Source organism: Aquarana catesbeiana, linkage group LG04 (assembly GCF_042186555.1).
Source record: "Aquarana catesbeiana isolate 2022-GZ linkage group LG04, ASM4218655v1, whole genome shotgun sequence".
NCBI classification, from domain to species: domain Eukaryota; kingdom Metazoa; phylum Chordata; class Amphibia; order Anura; family Ranidae; genus Aquarana; species Aquarana catesbeiana.
In genome coordinates, this window is record NC_133327.1 from 456,855,764 (window position 1) to 456,874,884 (window position 19,121).

The window sequence follows — 19,121 nt, forward strand, 5'->3', positions numbered from 1 at the left end:
TGGGAAAGTTGTTTGGGACCCCATATACCCCCCTACTGGAGGAAGGCTACCATTTATACCTAGACAACTTCTACACATCTCTGCCCCTGTTCCACAACCTTCACCGGAAGAAGACGCCAGCATGTGGCACCATAAAAAAAGAACTGGAATTGCTTTCCTCAAAGTCTTGTCAATAAGAAGTTGAGAAAAGGAGAAACGGCATGTCTGCGAAACAGGGAGATTCTGGCAGTGAAGTGGAGGAACAGAAGGGATGTCTACACGTTGTCTTCGATCCACAATAACACCTACGTGGAAATCCCCAGAAGGAATGGCTCCATCCAAAAACCCACATGCATCCATGAATACAATTTGTTTATGGGGGGAGTCGACTTCAACGACCAAATGAGCGAACCATACCTTGCCACAAGATGGACATACCATTGGTATAAAAAAGTAGCAATTAATTTTTTTTTCAATTGGCCATATTCAATTTCTGTATCATTTATCACAACTCCAGCCAAAACCCCCAACCCTTCCTTGACTACCAGGAGGAAATTTACACTGCCCTTTATATTCCCGAACGGCCCACCAGAAAACATCCGATCAGATGTTCTTAGTCGACTCTCTGAACGCCACTTTCCCAATAAAATCCCTCCCAAACCAACAGGCCAAAGACGTAAAAAAAAAAAGTAGGGTGTGTACCAGTAGAGGAGTCAGAAGAGACACATCTTATTATTGTCCCCATTGTCCTTCCCAACCAGGCCTCTGCATAGGTGAATGTTTTCACCGTTACCATACTTCAATAAATTAATGAAGTATGGTAAAAGTAATCCTCAGTTCCTGCCTTCACACACCTTCACACCCCTTATGCCACCACCTGCTCTGTAACTGATCCTGGCTTGTTTTTCGACCACGCTTCTGCCTGCCAATTCTGTACATACCTCTGCCTGATCTGGAACTGACCCTGGACTGTTATTCGATCATGCTTCTGCCTAACGATTCTGTACATACACCTCTGCCTGATCTGGACCTGACCTTGGACTGTTTGACCATGTTATTTGCCTGCCTCTTGGATTGATCTTGTACCCTGCAACTGGACTAGTGGGATTCAACACAGAGGTCTCACATATGTGAGGGGCTCCAGAATAGTTTTTCTGGATGAAGAAAACTATTTTCTTTGTTTTCTCATTCCTAAATTAGGGTCTGGAGACTTGGAGGCTTCAAAGAGATTTGGGTGGGAGAAGCCTCTACCGCTGTCCCCATTCTGTCCTGAACGAGGCCCTACTTCTGCCTGCTGCCTGTAGGTCTTACTGCCCTCATGCCTCTGCCTGTCGCACTGACCAGAGCACATGGACCATGTTCCTGCCTACTACCAGAACCAATATTTTTGGCACTGCTGACAATATCTGTGCCTGCACTGACCCTGGACTGAATATAGACAGTATCCCTGCCTGCTGCCTGAAAAATTGTGTTTGCTGTTGCTGATCAAGTCCCTGCCTACTGCCTGGACCAGTGCTATCCTCCTGTGGACAAATGTGCTACTAAAACCACAGGTAATCTTTTGTTTACCCATTGCTCAGCATAATGTATTTTGGGGTGTAATTCTTGGTATGTGCATGCTATGTGTTCCTTGCATGTTTGATCTCTGTATGTGGCCAGGCTGTGTAAAAGTCTCACAAATGTGGTATTGCCATACTCAGGAGTGGCAGAATATATTTTGGGGTGTAATTTTTGCAATGTACATGCTATGTGTTGGAAATATCTTATAAACAGACAACTTTGTGTAAAAAAAAAAAAAAAAAAAATTAGTTTTCATTTTTTTTTCCACATTTTCCAAAAACTTCTGGAAAAAAATGAACCGTTCAAAAGACTCATTATGCCTCAGAGATTATACGTTGGGGTGTGAGCTTTCCAAAATGGGGTCATTTTGTGGACGTTTCCATTGTCATGGTGCTCTAGGGCCTTCAAAAGTGTAATAGGTAGTCAACAAGTTAGATGGGTAATTTATGCTCCTTGAACACCTGATGGTGCTCTGTATGTGGCCAGGTAGTGAAAAAGTCCCACACATGTGGTATCAGAATACTCAGGAGTAGCAGAATTTATTTTTGGAGTCATTTGTGGTATGCACATTCCATGTTCGAGAAATAAGCTATTACAATGACAATTTTGTGAAAAAAAATAAAAAATAAAATCTTAATTTTGCAAAGAATTGTGGGAAAAAATGACAACTTCAAATAACTCACCATGCCTCTTACTAAATACCCTGGAATGTCTACTTTCTAAAAAGGGGTAATTTGGGTGGCATTTGTACTTTCCTGGCTTGATAGGGTCTTAAGAAATGAGATAGGCCTCAGTACATCAGATGGGATCATTTTTTTATGATTTGCACCATAGCTTGTAGACTATAAATATCACACAGACCACCTAATATCCACTAATTTGGGTTATTTTTACCAAAGATATGTAGCAGTATAAATTTTGGCCAACATTTATGAGGAAACATTGCTAATTTGCAAAATTTTATCACAGAAACGAAGAAAAATTCTTTTTTTTTTCCAAATTTTCGGTATTTTTCATTTATAGCGCAAAAAAATAAAAAACCCAGAGGTGAGCAAATAACACCAAATGAAAGCTCTATTTGTATGAAAAAAAGGACAAAAAAATCATTTGGGTACAGTGTTGCATGACTGAGTAATTGTCATTCAAAGTGTGAGAGCACTGAAAGCTGAAAATTGGTCGGGGCAGGAGGGGGGTTTAACTGCCCAGTAAGCAAGTGGTTAGAGAGGAGCTCCAGGCTCCTTCAAAAACAATTAAAAGTCAGCAGCCACAAATACTGTAGCTGCTGACTTTTAATATGATGGCACTCACCTGTCCAGGAATCCACCGCGAACTGAGCCAGAAGTGGGGGCGGATGACTGTCGAATTCAGGTACCCGCAACCCCCTTAAAAAGGTGCCAAATGTGGCAGCATGGGGGGGGAGGGGGGGGCAGACAAGTGGAGCTTCCCCTTCTGGGTGGAGCTCCGCTACAAAGTGGTTCAGAATGCATAATTATTTTTAATCTTCATGTACATTAGGCTTAAAAAATCTTCCAGAATCAGCTCCCCCAAATACTAACCTGGTTCCTCTTTCGGTCCAGCGCTGTGCCCAAGAGCAGTATTGCTGCTTTCTCGCTCTCCTCACAGGCAAAGAGGAAGCAGCGGGAGCCATACAATAAATAAACAATTAACAATAACCATTTTACGCATTATAAAATGATCACTAAATTGTACCCGTGCAAACAAATACACCATGGCACCAATTCCTCCAATCTCATGCAGAACACTGTGAATGTTTCTTTCAAAACACGGTTGCAGCATTTTCAGTGCTTGGGAATCCAGAGATTTGTTAGACACTTCCTTTGCACTGAACGGTCTTTGAGATGATGCAAGTTTCATACTTCCTTTAATCCTGATTACCGGCTCATAAATTGTGTACTGAGTTGGATTGTGCATATCATACACGATTGCTAGACTGTCCTGAAAAAAAAAAAATATATACATATATATATATATATTTAGGCAATGTTTTCTGAAATAAAAATAATAAACATAGCATTAAAATATTTAAAGCCAAGAACCTTATAGTGTGAAAACTTATATAAGAAATTCTCATCTGATTTAAAAGTACGGTATGCTTTATACATAAACTACTAAAGTCATTTAAAAATCTGTGCGTACTCCTCACGTTCAAATGCCACTCTTTAGCAATTGAAGCTGCTCTAATCAATTGCCATCTTAAACCTGAACTCTGGGAATTAGGCAAAACCCCTACAGTGGGGGTGTGGGGCTTACTAAACCAATCACTTCTATGCCTAAAGGAATCTTCAGGAGCAATCCAGAGCCTAAGTGTCAGAGGTTAAATCCAGAATACAACGGATATTACATAACAAGAAATTAACAGCTAAATTGCAATGCCCCATGCCAACTTCCACAAGGTCATGGAATCATGGGTTACTCACTACTTACCAGCTGATTTTGATTGCCTCCTTCTTGAATTGCTACATGGTCTACTCCCGTTATCCCTGGACACAATAGCTGAAAAGGGTACCTGGTGAAATCCTTCTCTCCTCTCCCCCCACCCCCTTCCCTTTACTTATTTTATCTAATCCCCTCCCTATCTCCTCTATTCTTCCCCCTATACAACCTTTATTCCTTTGCCGTTCTTCTCTACTATCTTGTTGTACGTTAATTAGGGTTGCACCTCATGATAGTAAATGCTACTGTTTGTATGTGTATGTCAATAGACAATTATGTGGTCGCATTGTTTAACTGCAAATTTTGTGGCTGTTGACTATAAAGCCTCTGTATTCTTTCCTACCAAAAAATTGTCTAAGATAAGAAAAATAGACCTTCAGAACATCAGTCAAATCCATAATAAGTTGAAACTTACTGCCAACAAGCTCATGTCACTTCCTCTGCTTTTCATTAAAAATTCACAGATTTGCTCATTCTGAAGAATTTCTCTAGAAATGTACTTGCAATGATCAGTATTACTGTTGCCATACTTGCAAGTCATTAATGATGTAAAATCTGGACCTTGACAATAAAGATCAAATGCTTCTTCTGCACCAAGACTTGGACCTAAAAATAAATAAAACCTTTCCTGTTAGGTATTTATTGTGAAAAGTACTTTAAAAGCAGACATTTATTTTATTAAGCAGCAAATTCACCATTAAATAGCAGCAAATTTCCCAAACTCATCTGTGCTACTACAGCAATGGTATCTTCTTGAGATATTTGATGTCCAACCATACAAAAAGTTCTGTTGCTGTCAGATGATAAGCTTCCTTTCCGTGGAGGATTATATTCTACAGTGACTTCGGCTTTCCTGTTATACAAAGTAATATTAACAACAGACTAAATTAAATATGAACAAAAACATACTGCTTGCATTAATATTTCCCAAATGCATAGAATGAATAGTGTTATTTTTATAAACCAAGTGACTGCTTTTCATGTTCATTTGCCCTACTAATTGCAAAACTAGCCTGTGACAAGTCCTTTTTAGTTATTTTCATGATAAAATGTTTCAGCTTCCAATTCTCTTGTTATAAACGTCAACAGCAAAACATAGGAAGCACTTGGGATGGTCAATTCCAGTCAATATGATGCCTTCTCTATCACCCCTTGAGCATCCCTCAACATGGCATTAGTGCAATCCATGATCAGAATTGTAGTTTTAAAGCAGTCATACTCAGTAAGTGGTCTGCACCCAGCTGCAGTCTGTACACTCCTTTCGCTGATGCATTTTTTTAAACTGCTGCCCTATGGAATTATTTCACAAATTTAACAATTAAAACCAGGCATGTAGAATTATAGGTTTAAATAATAAGCTCATATTTAGTATCAGCAACATTTACTTTACGTCCTGTTAACTTTGTACTTGGAATTCAGCTTAGAAAAATAGAATGTATCTTTATAAATAATAAATCAATTTACCGTATATACTCGAGTATAAGTCGTTCCGAGTATAAGTCGGGGCCCTAATTTACCACAAAAAAAAAAAATGGGAAAAACTTAGTGACCCGAGTATAAGACGAGCGTGAGAAATGCGCAGCTACTGTAAGTGGAAAAGAGGGTCAACAATGCCCATTTGCAGCCTCACTGTGCCCATTTGCATGCCTCACTGTGCCCATTTGCAGCCATAGGTCCCCCGAACTTCAAATTCGGTAGTTAAGGGTTCCTAGATGCCCCCTAGCTGCAGCCAAAATTTGGGGTCTCTGAACCCAAATGGTCCCGAAATGACATTGCTGCAGATGGACACAGTTGATCGACTTTGGGGCCCCGTATCTCGGGGCCACTTAGTGCTAAGAACCCAAAACTCGTGCAAACTCAGTGGAACTAGCACCATAAAATATCCAAAGCTGGGGTTTCTAGCACTAAGTGTCCCCGAGATACAGGGCACCAAATATCGGTTCAGAAAATGTCAAGCACTTTTCTGCAGCAGAGAATGACATTTTCTGAACCGATTTTGGGGCCCCGTATCTCAGTGCTAGGAACCCCAGCTTTGGATATGTTATGGTACCAGTTCCACTGGGTTTGCACACCAAATTTGGGGTTCCTAGCACAAAGTGGCCCTGAGATACGGGGCCCCAAAGTCGGTTCAGAAAATGAAATTTTTTGCTGCAGAAAAGTGCTTGAGTATAAGTCGAGGGGGGCACTTTCAGCACAAAAAAATGTGCTGAAAAACTCGACTTATACTGGAGTATATACGGTAAATCATTGTTTTCTAGAAGTAGATGCTACACAGTATGAAAGTACACACCATGCTGGAACCACAAGCAGAAAATATACCACCAAGTTACATGATCAACTATAACTATAGTAGTGTCACCTATATCCCCGAATACAGCTTATTACCATAACTCCTAAAACAAAAGAAAGGATAGATAGATAGATAGATAGATAGATAGATAGATAGATAGATAGATAGATAGATAGATAGATAGATAGATAGATAGATAGATCTCCATCCATCTATCTCAACACCAAAAACCTGCAACATACCTTTGTCCAGAGACCCACATCAGTATTTTGCTGTAGACTTTATTCTTACTTTCAGGCAGCTCTTTGTATGTGAAAGCCAAATGCTGCCAATTTCCAGGACGGAAAACATTTTCTTGTGTTTCAACTTGTGCCAGAAGAATGCATTTTAAGTCATCGTTTACATGCGTGCACATCCTTTAAAATAGAGAACAACATTTTACCATCCTTAGTGATCTGAATGTTGGTACTTCATCATTATACTTCATCAGTGAATTGTTTTTAAATCCTATTAGATGAGCTGTTTTATAGTTCTGCAAAGTGCAACGTTAGACAATCTGCACTGAGCATAAACAAAAACAAATTATTTTTACAGAGTAGATATTTTACATTGTTACTGCAATATTAAACTCATTTTTATGTAGTGGAAATAACCCAGATGTCAATTCAAAACTGTAAGTGTTTGGCAAACGTGCTTTAAATGCATCTAGAACAGAGAGAAAAACTTCTTAAGCTGGCCATACACAAAGCAAATTTCACTCTGTGGGTGGCCCTGTTGGCACACACTCACCAGAAATAATTTGATTCAAAGATCAAAAGAGACAGGCGGAAAGTTGCAGGCCAAACAGTGCCTGCATCCAATTAGATGCAGGCATTATTTGGGTATTTTGACAGCCAATAGCCACAACAAGAGAATCATCCATCCACACTGCATGGGTGGAGAAATCCGTTAAATTCTGCAGGTTGAAGAAAAAAAAAAGAATGTTTGCGAGTATGGCCATCTTTATTCCAGGAGGCTTGCCAAGAAAACTAAAAGGTGACAATGCTAACAAGAACTTCCGTTACTTGCTCTCTTTTGGTCTCTAGAATATACCATTTAAAGTATTTTGTTATATCTCTTAAAGTGATGGTCTGGCGGGAACCCTATTCTTTTGGCAGGACCTCATATGACTTCCTCCCAAGAACAGGCCACAATCCAGCACAATCTGCCATCTGCCAGACAGTGGCATATGACATGCTGCATCTGATGGCAGGCGACGGTGAGGTACAGCATATCGGCACCTGATATCAGCTACCGGCCTGAAAGGCGGCTGAAAAATTATATTGGTCAACCCCTACAATGACAGAATTGTGCAAATTATGTAAACATTGCATTGGGAGAAATTACAATTGCCTTTGCTGCACTGAAATCTCAAGCAGTGTTATCAGCCCTATTCAGTTTTCCACTATGCACTACAGAACACCGCCACCATGTTATGGAGATTAAATGAAGGGAGGGTGTTCTGTAAACCACATCAGGAGGAGCAGCTTAGAGTGACAACACTGTTCTCTCCATCAATACAGTACAGTGAATGAGCATCGTCACCATAGTACAATCAGCGTGTTACTGGAAGGATCACAGGTTTAAAATAAAGGAAAAAGTCTGAGAAAAGAAAACGATTCCAGCCACCTCAACTAAGGACAGATGGGCTGCATTATTGATTTTGTGTTTTAGGTTTAGATAAACTTTAACAAAAACATAAAAACTCAAGTACCTGAAAATAAGCCGTCCTGTTGTCATGCAAATCCAGATCTGCATCATCAGTACTTTAGAACCCATGGAGAGCAGATGTATGCAACCATCGTCTACAAGCCTGTCATTACTGGAACCATCTAGTCCAACAGCATTGTCAGCTTCTGCAAAGTAAGACATTTAGAAGGCAACCAAAAAACCCTCTAAACCTTAAAGAAAATACATTTTATAAGTGTTGAACATAAACGCAGTTTTTGGAAAAAGAAGAAAAACCCTATGCCTGCATGTTTAAAACTGTACAAAATCTATTTTAATGCTTCAAAAAGCATAGCATATGAAATTGCATGGCAGCATGATTAGTGCAGTGTTAATGAACTTATCCAGAAGAAAAAGACACAATAGGGAACATAGGTGTGAGGACAGGTTACTGAATTCCCAAAGGAAACCTGTTCTTAGAACAGTATGTTTGTTGCCATAGCCAAAGTTTTTACAGTAAATGATAATTGCCTGGCTGTCATGATGATAAAAAGGCAGATCAGGATTTGAGTGCACCTTTGACTCATGCTGCTGCATACTTATTCCAGGTCACTGGTTTGCAGCCAGAGACATCCAGCCAGAGACATCCTGGCAATTCAAATTTTTTAAACATGGGCAGCTTCAATGCATTAGTCAAGCTGCAGATCAAAATACTACATAGAACAGTTAAATATCTTCCTCCATCTGCCATCTGGAAAATAGATCTGTAGGTCTATGGTTGGCATCACAACTTTGGTGAATTCTATTGTTTACAAAATGTGCTGCCATGATAAAATGATATAGTCTTCTGTTTATTCTACCCAGTTTGCTTTCTTCTGTGATTTTTTTGTTACTACCAGTAAGAAATATCACAAAGGGTGTTATTTTTTTAAAATAGATGTTTAACTAGTTTCATATACTTTTATTCCCAGCAGAAACACATTTATATGAGAAAACAGTTGTATACAATTCTAATTAATTTATGTACTTATTATATAATTCTGAATGTGTAGGGGCATTTACCTTACTTATTCTACCCCCTCTCTTAGGCGCACCCCCCCCCCATCTTTTTTTCTTCTTATTCCCCCCTTTCTCTCTATTTTTCTACTTATTCATTTGTGGTATTCTGTGTATTTGTAAATTTATATTGGAAAATCAATAGATATTAAAAGTAAATGATTCTTTAACAAGGCATAGCACAGTAACTTAAAAATGAAAAAATGAAAGAATACCCCCCCCCCCCCCCCAAAAAAAAAAAAATTATAGTACAGCGACATGTTTGCTACATTTTATTGAATAGACCAATTATACTAATTATTCCAGAATATATATAGTCATTCACTTTAACAAAAAAAAAGCAAGTGATCAAGCATCATTTTATAGAGGTTTATCTTTTGGCGAGCGTGCATTTCATTTATTTATGTGGCGTTATTCACATCAGATTTTTGCAAATGATTTTCTCACTTGATAGATTTTAAAATCATTGCCATTAGTCAAATATATAACATTGGACACAGGACTATTTTTTTTTTAACTGTTTATATGTTTACTTTGTTTTCATTTCAACACATGGTGTTGCATAGTATTATTATAAGGCGTTTGTGTTCTGATGCTGAAGTTCTGACTTACATTTGTATGGAATATTCTTATATCACCCCCTATTGCAAAGAGCCTATATACAGCATATATAGGTTTTAAAACTAGCGTAGACATGATGCCCAGTGATATACTACCTGTATTATGCATTTGAATGGGAACCATCTTAGTCCTTTTCTTAAGGAGTTTTCCTTTAATCAAATATTCCAAATCCAGACTGTACTCCATTTTCAACCACATTGTGAAACTAAATCCATCTGACATGTGTGGCCAACAGTTTTGGCCAACCAATGGTAAATGGATAGGTGCGATGTGCCATGACGAAAGTATGGTGTCACCATGCATATCTTTACTGTGCCAAACTTTAGTTCTTTTGAAGAATCCACTCATTTTTCCAGTGGCACAGCCAGGAGATTTCTGTACTGTACCAGTCACTCCTTCTGTACTTTGCTGAAGGGGAAAGGTCAAGTATTTCAGAGGTACAATGTTGCTGTTAGCCTCCGTAATATTCAAAATTCCCTTTAAGAGCATCTCCTGTAACAAAAATCATCACAAGAGAATTAAAACACTTCTCTACTGGAGCAATTTGTTTAATTTCACACACGTTAAATTCTGCATTTTTTTGGTGAAAACCCACTTGAAATCATAAAACGATTATATATTTTCTCTGTAGAATAAAACCTTGGCTGTTGCACGATATTTGCACAACTGTTATAAAATAAATATTTTCAGGAAGAAATACACTAGGAAATTTTAGTGCACATAAACACAATAGACAGTTTTTTGGTAAAACTATGAAACACAGGGTTGCATGGAGTAAATGGATACCAAGCCCAAGGGTCGTGAATGGCAAAAAATCTACATGGTCCAAAATTGTCTATAAGTGACTCTTTAAAAGCCTTTTGCAGGTCTTTAGTTTATAATGAACCATGAATGATGGCCCTAGAATTATTGCTCTCACTACGTGATTTGCAGTGATACCCAAAATGTAAAGTGCAATTGTTGTTTACATACGCATGCATGCCCTATGTGATATTTTGCATTCGTGTGTGTGCGCACAAGGGCAATGGGGTTGCCTTTGAAAAAAAGGTCTATTTTTATAAATTTTATTATAATTTAATCTTTTAAACAATTTTTTCATGTAAATGTATTGCTATCACAAGGGGACTAACAAGCTCCCTTTGTGATAGCATTGGCAGGTAACAGGTTCTTTATGGAAACGTCAAGGATCTATTAGACCTCCAATATCTCTTCTGTGGGAGAACAGATATAGTGAATGCAGGGTCCTAGGTTTAGTAACACTTTAACCAGAGAGGTGAATGCAGTGTCCAATGAACACAGAAAAATATTTTAGGCAAGTACAATAAATCCTATTTTCCAAGGCTTGAAGAATCCGCGTGCGATGTTGAATATACAGAACTATTTCGGATGAGGAAACCATGATATCCACAGCCTTTCAGGTGCGATTAAATGCCCACCTGCAAGAGGTCAGAAGCCTAACAGACTGAAAGCTTTCAAGATTTCTCCAAAGGAAGGGACACCTTGGCTTGATCCATATCCAGAACCAGGCCAACGTACTCCAAACTGAAAGATGGAGCCAGCAAAAACTTCTTGGTGTTTAAAATCCAGCCAAACTGCTCTAAAGTGAGGATGGCGATGTCATAGCTGACTACTAAGGATGAGCTCCGGCGTGTTCGCACATCCCACATGCAGAGCCCGCCAGGAAGTCGGTACAGCGCTGTGCTAATCACAGGCAGTGAGACATTTCCCGCTCTCTGCAGCGGCACATCGGGAAAATGCCTGCCTGTGATTAGCCGACTTCCTGGCGGGCACTGCACGTGGGCTGTGCAAACACGCCTGAGCCCATCCTTACTGACTACCAAGGTAGAAAGAAATTCCATCCAATCAAAGAGCATCCAGGTAACCCACACAGAAGATCCAAAGTTGTCTCAGCATGGCTAGTACCTAGGTAAAGACCTGAGGAGCTGAGAATGCTGAATGACAACTGCCAAGGTAATGCAAAAAAAAAAAAAAAAAGAAAAGAAAAATGCTCATCCCCCACCACAAAGTGATCCAAAAGTTGAAGGAACCAAGATTCCCAGCAGGGAGCTGACACTAGGTAAAAACTGATTAGCAGCTACTGGATTTGGCCACCGGCAGGGCCATATTTTTATATTTTGTGCCTGGTGCACTGTTCCTAGAGGTGGCACTATAACCCAATGACCAAGAGATCTCTGCTGTGTACTTCAACGGAAGAGAAAATATCTATACCACAATGTTGGCACTACTAAATTAACAATGGGCGTGCTGAAGAATTGCAGTACAAAATTCCAGGAAATGACAGATGTGAGAAAAAGAGCACATGCTTTCCTGTCGCATTTAATTTCAGGTTGCAAAATCCTTCCAGTGGTAAAAGCAAAAGTTACAATCTTTTTGTAGCACACGCACACAGGTACAAACTAAAACACATATCATGTGAGCACCAGTACAGGGCTGAGAATCATCATGAGCTTTAGGAAGCTGGTCAGGGCTGATTACTCAGTACTTTATACAATCAGCACAGGAAACAAGTGGTAGAATTCTCATTGTAATAATTCATAGAAAGGACAGAATCTGTTATAGAAAGGATATGATGTAAAAAATAAAAATAAATTGACAAAGAAAGGATAATTTCAGTATTGCATTTGTGGAACAAAAAAATTAAAAAAAAATCAGCAGGACCAGGTTAATTTTTTTCATACTTACAGTGGGCACAGTCTTTTCCAAAAAACAACGCAGGAAGAGAGATAGTTCCGCAGATGTAATCCTATAGCTCATTAATGAGACTAACAAATCAACCAGCACTTCCTGACAATCTAAAAACAAATATATATTTAGAGCAAAACACACAGTAAAAACAATATGAAGCATAGTTAAGTACCAAAAGAAACATAAAAAAAAAATGCAGGGCTGTCCTAAAGCGTTTGTAACCCTAAAAAAAAAAAAAAAATAAAACAGTTACAGTGGAACCTTGGATTACGAGCATAATTAGTTCCAGAAGAATGCTTCTAATCCAAAGCACTCGTATATCAAAGCAAGTTTCCCCATAGAGGTCAATGGAAACGCAGATAATTTGTTCCACAGTGACTTCTATGGTATGCAGTACCGCATGTGGCCAAAGGTGAGGGGGCACCGGGGACACTCGGAAACTGCTCGGTGTCACTCTGATGCACTCGGAAACTCGGAGAGGCTCGGAAACACTCGGGAATGGAGCGTTTCCGAGTGACTCCGAGTCCATCCGAGCGGCTCAGAATGTCACCAGGCACTCCCGGGTGACAAAAAAGGCCCAAAATACATCCCTGGGAATTACAGACCAGTTAGCCTAACATCAATAGTATGCAAGCTCTTGGAGGGGATGATAAGGGACTATATACATCATTTTAGTAATGAGAACGGTATCATTAGCAGTAATCAGCATGGATTCATGAAGAATCGTTCTTGCCAAACCAATCTATTAACCTTCTATGAGGAGGGGAGTTGCCATCTAGATAAAGGAAGGCCCTTAGACATGGTGTATCTGGATTTTGCGAATGCATTTGACACAGTTCCCCATAAACGTTTACTGTACAAAATAAGGTCCGTTGGCATGGACCATAGGTTGAGAACATGGATTGAAAACTGGCTACAAGGGAGAGTTCAGAGGGTGGTGATAAATGGGGAGTACTCGGAATGGTCAGGGGTGGGTAGTGGGGTCCCCCAGGGTTCTGTGCTGGGACCAATCCTATTTATTTTGTTCATAAACGACCTGGAGGTATGGGGTAAACAGTTCAATCTCTATATTTGCGGACGATACTAAGCTAAGCAGGGCAATAAATTCTCTGCAGGATGTGGAAAACTTGCAAAAAGATCTGAACAAATTAATGGGGTGGGCAACTACATGGCAAATTAGGTTTAATGTATAAAAAATTAAAATAATGCATTTGGGTTGCAAAAATATGAATTCAATATATACACGGGGGGGGTGGGACCTCTGGGGGAATCTAGGATCGAAAAGGACTTGGGGGTCCTAGTAGATGATAGGCTCAGCAATGACAAGCTGCTGCTAACAAAGCAAACAGAACATTGGCATGCATTAAAAAGGGGATCAACTCTAGGAGATAAAACTATTATTCTCCCGCTCTACAAGACTCTGGTCTGGCCGCACCTAGAGTATGCTGTCCACTTCTGGGCACCAGTCTTTAGGAAGGATGTACTGGAAATGGAGCGAGTACGAAGAAGGGCAACTAAGCTAATAAAGGGCCTGGAGGATATTAATAATGAAGAAAGGTTGCGAGCACTGAACTTATTCTCTCTGGAGAAAAGACGCTTGAGAGGGGATATAATTTAATTTATAAATACCGTACTGGTGACCCCACAGTAGGGATAAAACTTTTTCGTGGAAGAGAGTTTAACAAGACATGTGGCCACTCGTTAAAATAAGAAAAGAGGTTCAACCTTAAACTACGTAGAGGGTTCTTTACTGTAAGAGCGGCAAGGATGTGGAATTCCCTTCCACAGGCGGTGGTCTCAGTGGGGAGCATCGATAGTTTAAAAAAATTATTAGATAAGCATTTGAACGACCACAACATACAGGAATATACAACATAATACTGACATATAATCACACACATAGGTTGGACTTAATTGACTTGTGTCTTTTTTCAACCTCACCTAATATGTAACTATGTAACCTCTGGCCAAATGCAGTACTGCACACACTCGCAATCCACGGTATTACTGTATATATAGATAGATCTATCTATCTATCTATCTATCTCCTGTTCCTTTAAAGCATGTTAAACTGTACAGTGCTTGTACTGTGTAATTTGTCCCATTGTATGATGTAAAATACCTGGTTGATCCTGCCTGTTCTTGTGTCCCCCTGTGTGTGCTGACCACGGCAATCATGGCTGCTGAGCTCTCTGCCTCGTCCTCTCCCCCTCCCTGTCAGTTCCGAAGCCTGTGTGTGAAAGCGATCGCCTCCCCGCCCCTCCCCTCCTGCTGCTCTTCCCTGTAGCTTGAAAATACCATTCATTTAAAAACTAAACTTGCACCCCTTCTGTTTTTTCAAGATCTAAAGTACTGTGTGTCCATTTTTTTAAAACCAATCCTAAATACCTTCTCTCACAGCGGGCATGTGACATTCCTCTGCTGGACGGCTGATGTCAGAGGGTTATCTCAGCCCCTCCCCCCGCATTCCTTAGATCAGGGAAGGAGAGCCCAGGAATGACACGTGACCACAAATCAATGGTGTAAGAGAAGGTATTTAGGATTATAATAATAACTAGAAAAGCTACAATTTCTGGGGAAATTGTGAAAGTGTTCTTGCCTCTACAACTGGAGTGGGCGGAGTAACTGGGTGGAGTGGCTTGAGTAACTGTGAAAAGTGTTAAAAAGCTTAATATTTTAAAAAGTATAAATAGTAGTAAAAAAGTTCCATCATTCGCTGAAAGAGCTGAACATTTTTTTCAAAAGTAATTTTTTTTTTCAAAAATGAATTTTTTTTAATCAAAAATGATTTTTTTTTCTTCAAAAATGATTTTTTTTTCAAAGGTAATTTTTTTTTTCAAAAATGAATTTTTTTATTTCAAAAATAATTTTTTTTTCGAAATTATTTTTTTTTAAAGTAATTTTTTTTCAAAAATAATTTTTTTTTTTCAAAAATATTTTTTTTTTCAAATATATTTTTTTTTTTCAAAAATTTTTTTTTTTTTTTCAAAAATGATTTTTTTTTCTTCAAAAATTATTTTTTTACTTTTTTCAAAAATTATTTTTTTTTTTCAAAAATATTTTTTTTTTACATGGGGCGGTCATAATGTTTTGGCTGATCATGGGGTGGTCATAATGTTTTGGCTGATCATGGGGTTGTCAGCTTTTGTCACTTCCCACTCTAGTTTTGAACATTTCGCCATTCATTCCTATAGGACCAATTTCGCCGCAAAAACGTCATTTCGTGGACCATTCGGCAAAACATTCCACAAAGTAATAACACACCAATCGGGAACAATCCGCTTGTTTCGGTATATTATTTGTCTCTGTAGTGTGAAAACTGTGGGAGGAGTCTACAAGCATTATCAAGTCTAGCAGATGAAGTCACATGCATTTGGAGTGTCTCAGCATCTTGTGTTTACAACCACTGTTTCCTAGCAACGCTCATGCCCTGTTTATGCTTCCCGCATACTGCTTCATCAAAACTGCCCCATCAGAATTACCCCATCAAAACTGCCCCATCATATTCCTCTATTATAAATCAGTACATGGTGTGTCTGTCCCCTCCCCCGGGCTCTGTAATCAGCTGAGATGCTCCAGCCACCTTCCCCCCTGTGTATAACAGAAGCTTTGGTAACCATGGCAACAAAACAAACACTAACAGTACACTCTGATTAATGGCTAAAATTTCCTGAAATGACCTCTAAACAAATGGCCGTATTTTAAAAACTATACATCCTACAGCGAAGATCTTTATATTGTGAGAATCACAAGACCCAGACCTAGATTTTGATGTATAGTATGTCTCTGAAATATTAAAAATGAAGGCACAGTCGCAGTTTAGAAATTGCCCTTCAAATTTGGAGGGGGCTAGAGTGTAGTTTCAATGAATGTCAATGGACGGCGTGAGTTGCAAACAAATGGTCATATTGTGAAAACTATCAGGACTATGGCTTAGCCGTGGACATGTTTAGTGGCAGCAGAAATAGCTGAACGTTTTGATATAAGATTTGTGTAGGTGGGCTTGAAAATGAGGGAGTGGCGGCAGTTTAGAAATCATGTTCTGATTTTCCAGCTTTTGTCATCTCCCACTCTAGTTTCCCCATTCATTCCTATGGGACCAATTTCGCCGCAAAAACGACGATATTTCGTGAACCATTCGGCGAAACGTTCCACAAAGTAATAGCACACCATTCGGGAACAATCCGCACGTTTCGGTATATTACATGTCTATGTAGTGTAAAAACTGTGGGAGGAGTTAGGGTGGTAAATTTGGCTATAATAATAAGAATAATATATATGTGAGATAACAGTAAGTGGTCTTGCTATGCAAGAACACTTAATTAAAAAAAAAAAAAAAAACGGACACAACACTTTAGACCTTGGTAAAACAGAGGGGGTGCCAATTTGTTTTATTATCCTGACTTTACAACTAGTTTAACAAGGGCACGAGCATCTGAGATTTTTACATCCACTCCACATGCAGACTGAGCGATCAGAGACTGTTTTTGGGCGCCCAATCATCTTCAGGATTCATGCACACTGGCTTAAACTGGCTACAGGAGTTTTGTGTAAAAGCAGCTCAATGTTATCCTATGTGTCCCTGCACATTAGGAAATTCAGAGGCAGGAAAAAAAAAACCCTTCTGGTTTGCATTCTTGGAGTTTCCTGGCAGAAAAAAAAATGATATACACTCCTAAACAAGTGTACAAAAACGCTCTATATGAACTTTTTTCTGCCAAGAACACATTATTTTAAGCCCAATTGTGCATGGAGCTTTGAAATTAACAGGGGTTACTGTAGAACGCACCACGGCAACAGATTAGGAATATATTTTTATTAATTTTTGCTATGCTAATCTGCATTGACGTCAAAGAAATGAACATACATAGATATACACCAACTTTCTCTGAAACCAAAAGTATCTTGCAGCATGCCATCCATTCTGACCAAAAGTGGGCAGGGATCACCCATGGGAAATCTGTACCAAGAACATAATTTTGGTAGGCAACAAAAATGCTAGCTACCTGACTGCTATGCTGACAGAGTTACTTTAATATTTAGGTCACTGGGCTGAGTTAAATTAAACTCTACTGAGCAGCTTAGATTTGTTCATCTTGTCTGTGTTAAACAGATGTGCCATGAGAATGTCACTGGCACAAGTTAGCAAATAATGGCTTACTCTCCATATCAGTGCTTTCTTAACCACTTCAGCCCCGGAAGAATTTACCCCCTTCCTGACCAGAGCACTTTTTGCGATTCGGCACTGCGTTGCTTTAACTGACAATTGCGCGGTCATGCGACGTGGCTCCCAAACAAAATTGACGTCCTTTTTTTCCCCACAAACAGAGCTTTCTTTTGGTGGTATTTGATCACCCCTGTGCTTTTTATTTTTTGCGCTATAAACAAAAAAAGAGGGACAATTTTGAAAAAAAAAACACATTATTTTTTACTTTTTGCTATAATAAATATCCCCCAAAAATATATAAAAAAACTATTTTTTTCCTCAGTTTAGGCCGATACGTATTCTTCTACATATTTTTGGTAAAAAAAAAAAAAAAAATCGCAATAAGTGATTATCGATTGGTTTGCGCAAAAGTTATAGCGTTTACAAAATAGGGGATAGTTTTATGGCATTTTTATTAATAATTTTTTTTTTTCTTAAATGGCAGCGATCAGCAATTTTTATTGTGATTGCGACATTATGGCGGACATTTTTGACACATTTTTGGGACCATTGTCATTTATTCAGCAATCAGTGCTATACAAATGCAGATTCCTGTGTAAATGACACTGGCAGTGTAGGGGTTAAGTGTGTCCTAGGGGCGTGTTTCTAACTGTGAGGGGCATGGCTGTGTGTGACACGTCACTGATCTCTGCTCCGATGACAGGGAGCAGAGATCAGTGACACTGTCAGTAGGCAGAACGGGGAGATGCTTGTTTACATTAGTATCTCCCCGTTCTTCCTCCCGGGAAGGCGATCGCGGATATCCCCGCGGCGATCGAGTCCAGGGACCCGCAACCCGACTCACGGAGCTTGCCGTGGACACGTGCGCGCGCCCGCCTCTTAAAGGGGAACATACAGGTACGCGATTCTGCCTGTATGAGCCCTTCTGCCGCAGTATATCTTCGTGAGGCGGTCGGCAAGTGGTTAAAGAGTAGCCATGCACCCAAAGTAAAGATTTGTTACGTTTCAGGGAATTTTTTCTTCGCAGTACCCTGAAAAATCTACCCTTTGCCTTTTATTTATTCCTCCTGAAAACTATCAGTGCACTTCCACACATTTCACGGTGCCTGGACACTCCTGTTATGCAGAATATTGGCTACAGTGGCAAGAAAAAAAACACTTGGAATTAACTGGTTTTCTGCAGTAATTTGCCATAAAATTTGATCTGCTCCTCATAAATCAGCAAACACAATGCACTTAAAGTGATATTAAAGGCAATTTTGATTTTTAAAATAACAAACATGTCATACTAACCTTCTCTGTGCAATGGTTTTGCACAGAGCAGCCCCGATCCTCCTGGCCTTTCCCTCCTGTCGAGTGACCCCCAGAGCAAGCAGCTTGCAATGAGGGCATCCAATCAAGCATGCTCCCGAGCCACTACTCTACATGTCCATTCAGACACAGAGCTGTGGCTCGGCCCGGCCCCCTCATTGGCTCACTGACTGACAGCAGTGGGAGCCAATGATTCCCACTGCAGTCTCCGCCATTTAATATTATCATACAGGATTTTGATAGAGCCAACAGTTTGCGCAGCGCTTTACA

General features: G+C 39.5%; 1 protein-coding gene across 2 annotated transcripts in view; it reads right to left on the reverse strand.

Annotated features, from left to right (window-relative positions):
- LYST (lysosomal trafficking regulator) overlaps positions 1 to 19,121 on the reverse strand; it is a 556,505-nt gene that overhangs the window by 330,289 nt on the left and 207,095 nt on the right. For both annotated transcript variants that reach the window (XM_073627506.1, XM_073627507.1), the window contains 7 exons: positions 12,371 to 12,480; positions 9,763 to 10,159; positions 8,037 to 8,178; positions 6,526 to 6,699; positions 4,689 to 4,846; positions 4,409 to 4,599; positions 3,250 to 3,495 (listed from right to left, as the gene is read on the reverse strand). In XM_073627506.1, coding sequence (XP_073483607.1) covers positions 3,250 to 3,495; positions 4,409 to 4,599; positions 4,689 to 4,846; positions 6,526 to 6,699; positions 8,037 to 8,178; positions 9,763 to 10,159; positions 12,371 to 12,480 — 1,418 coding nt within the window. The remainder of the gene's footprint in view (positions 1 to 3,249; positions 3,496 to 4,408; positions 4,600 to 4,688; positions 4,847 to 6,525; positions 6,700 to 8,036; positions 8,179 to 9,762; positions 10,160 to 12,370; positions 12,481 to 19,121) is intronic.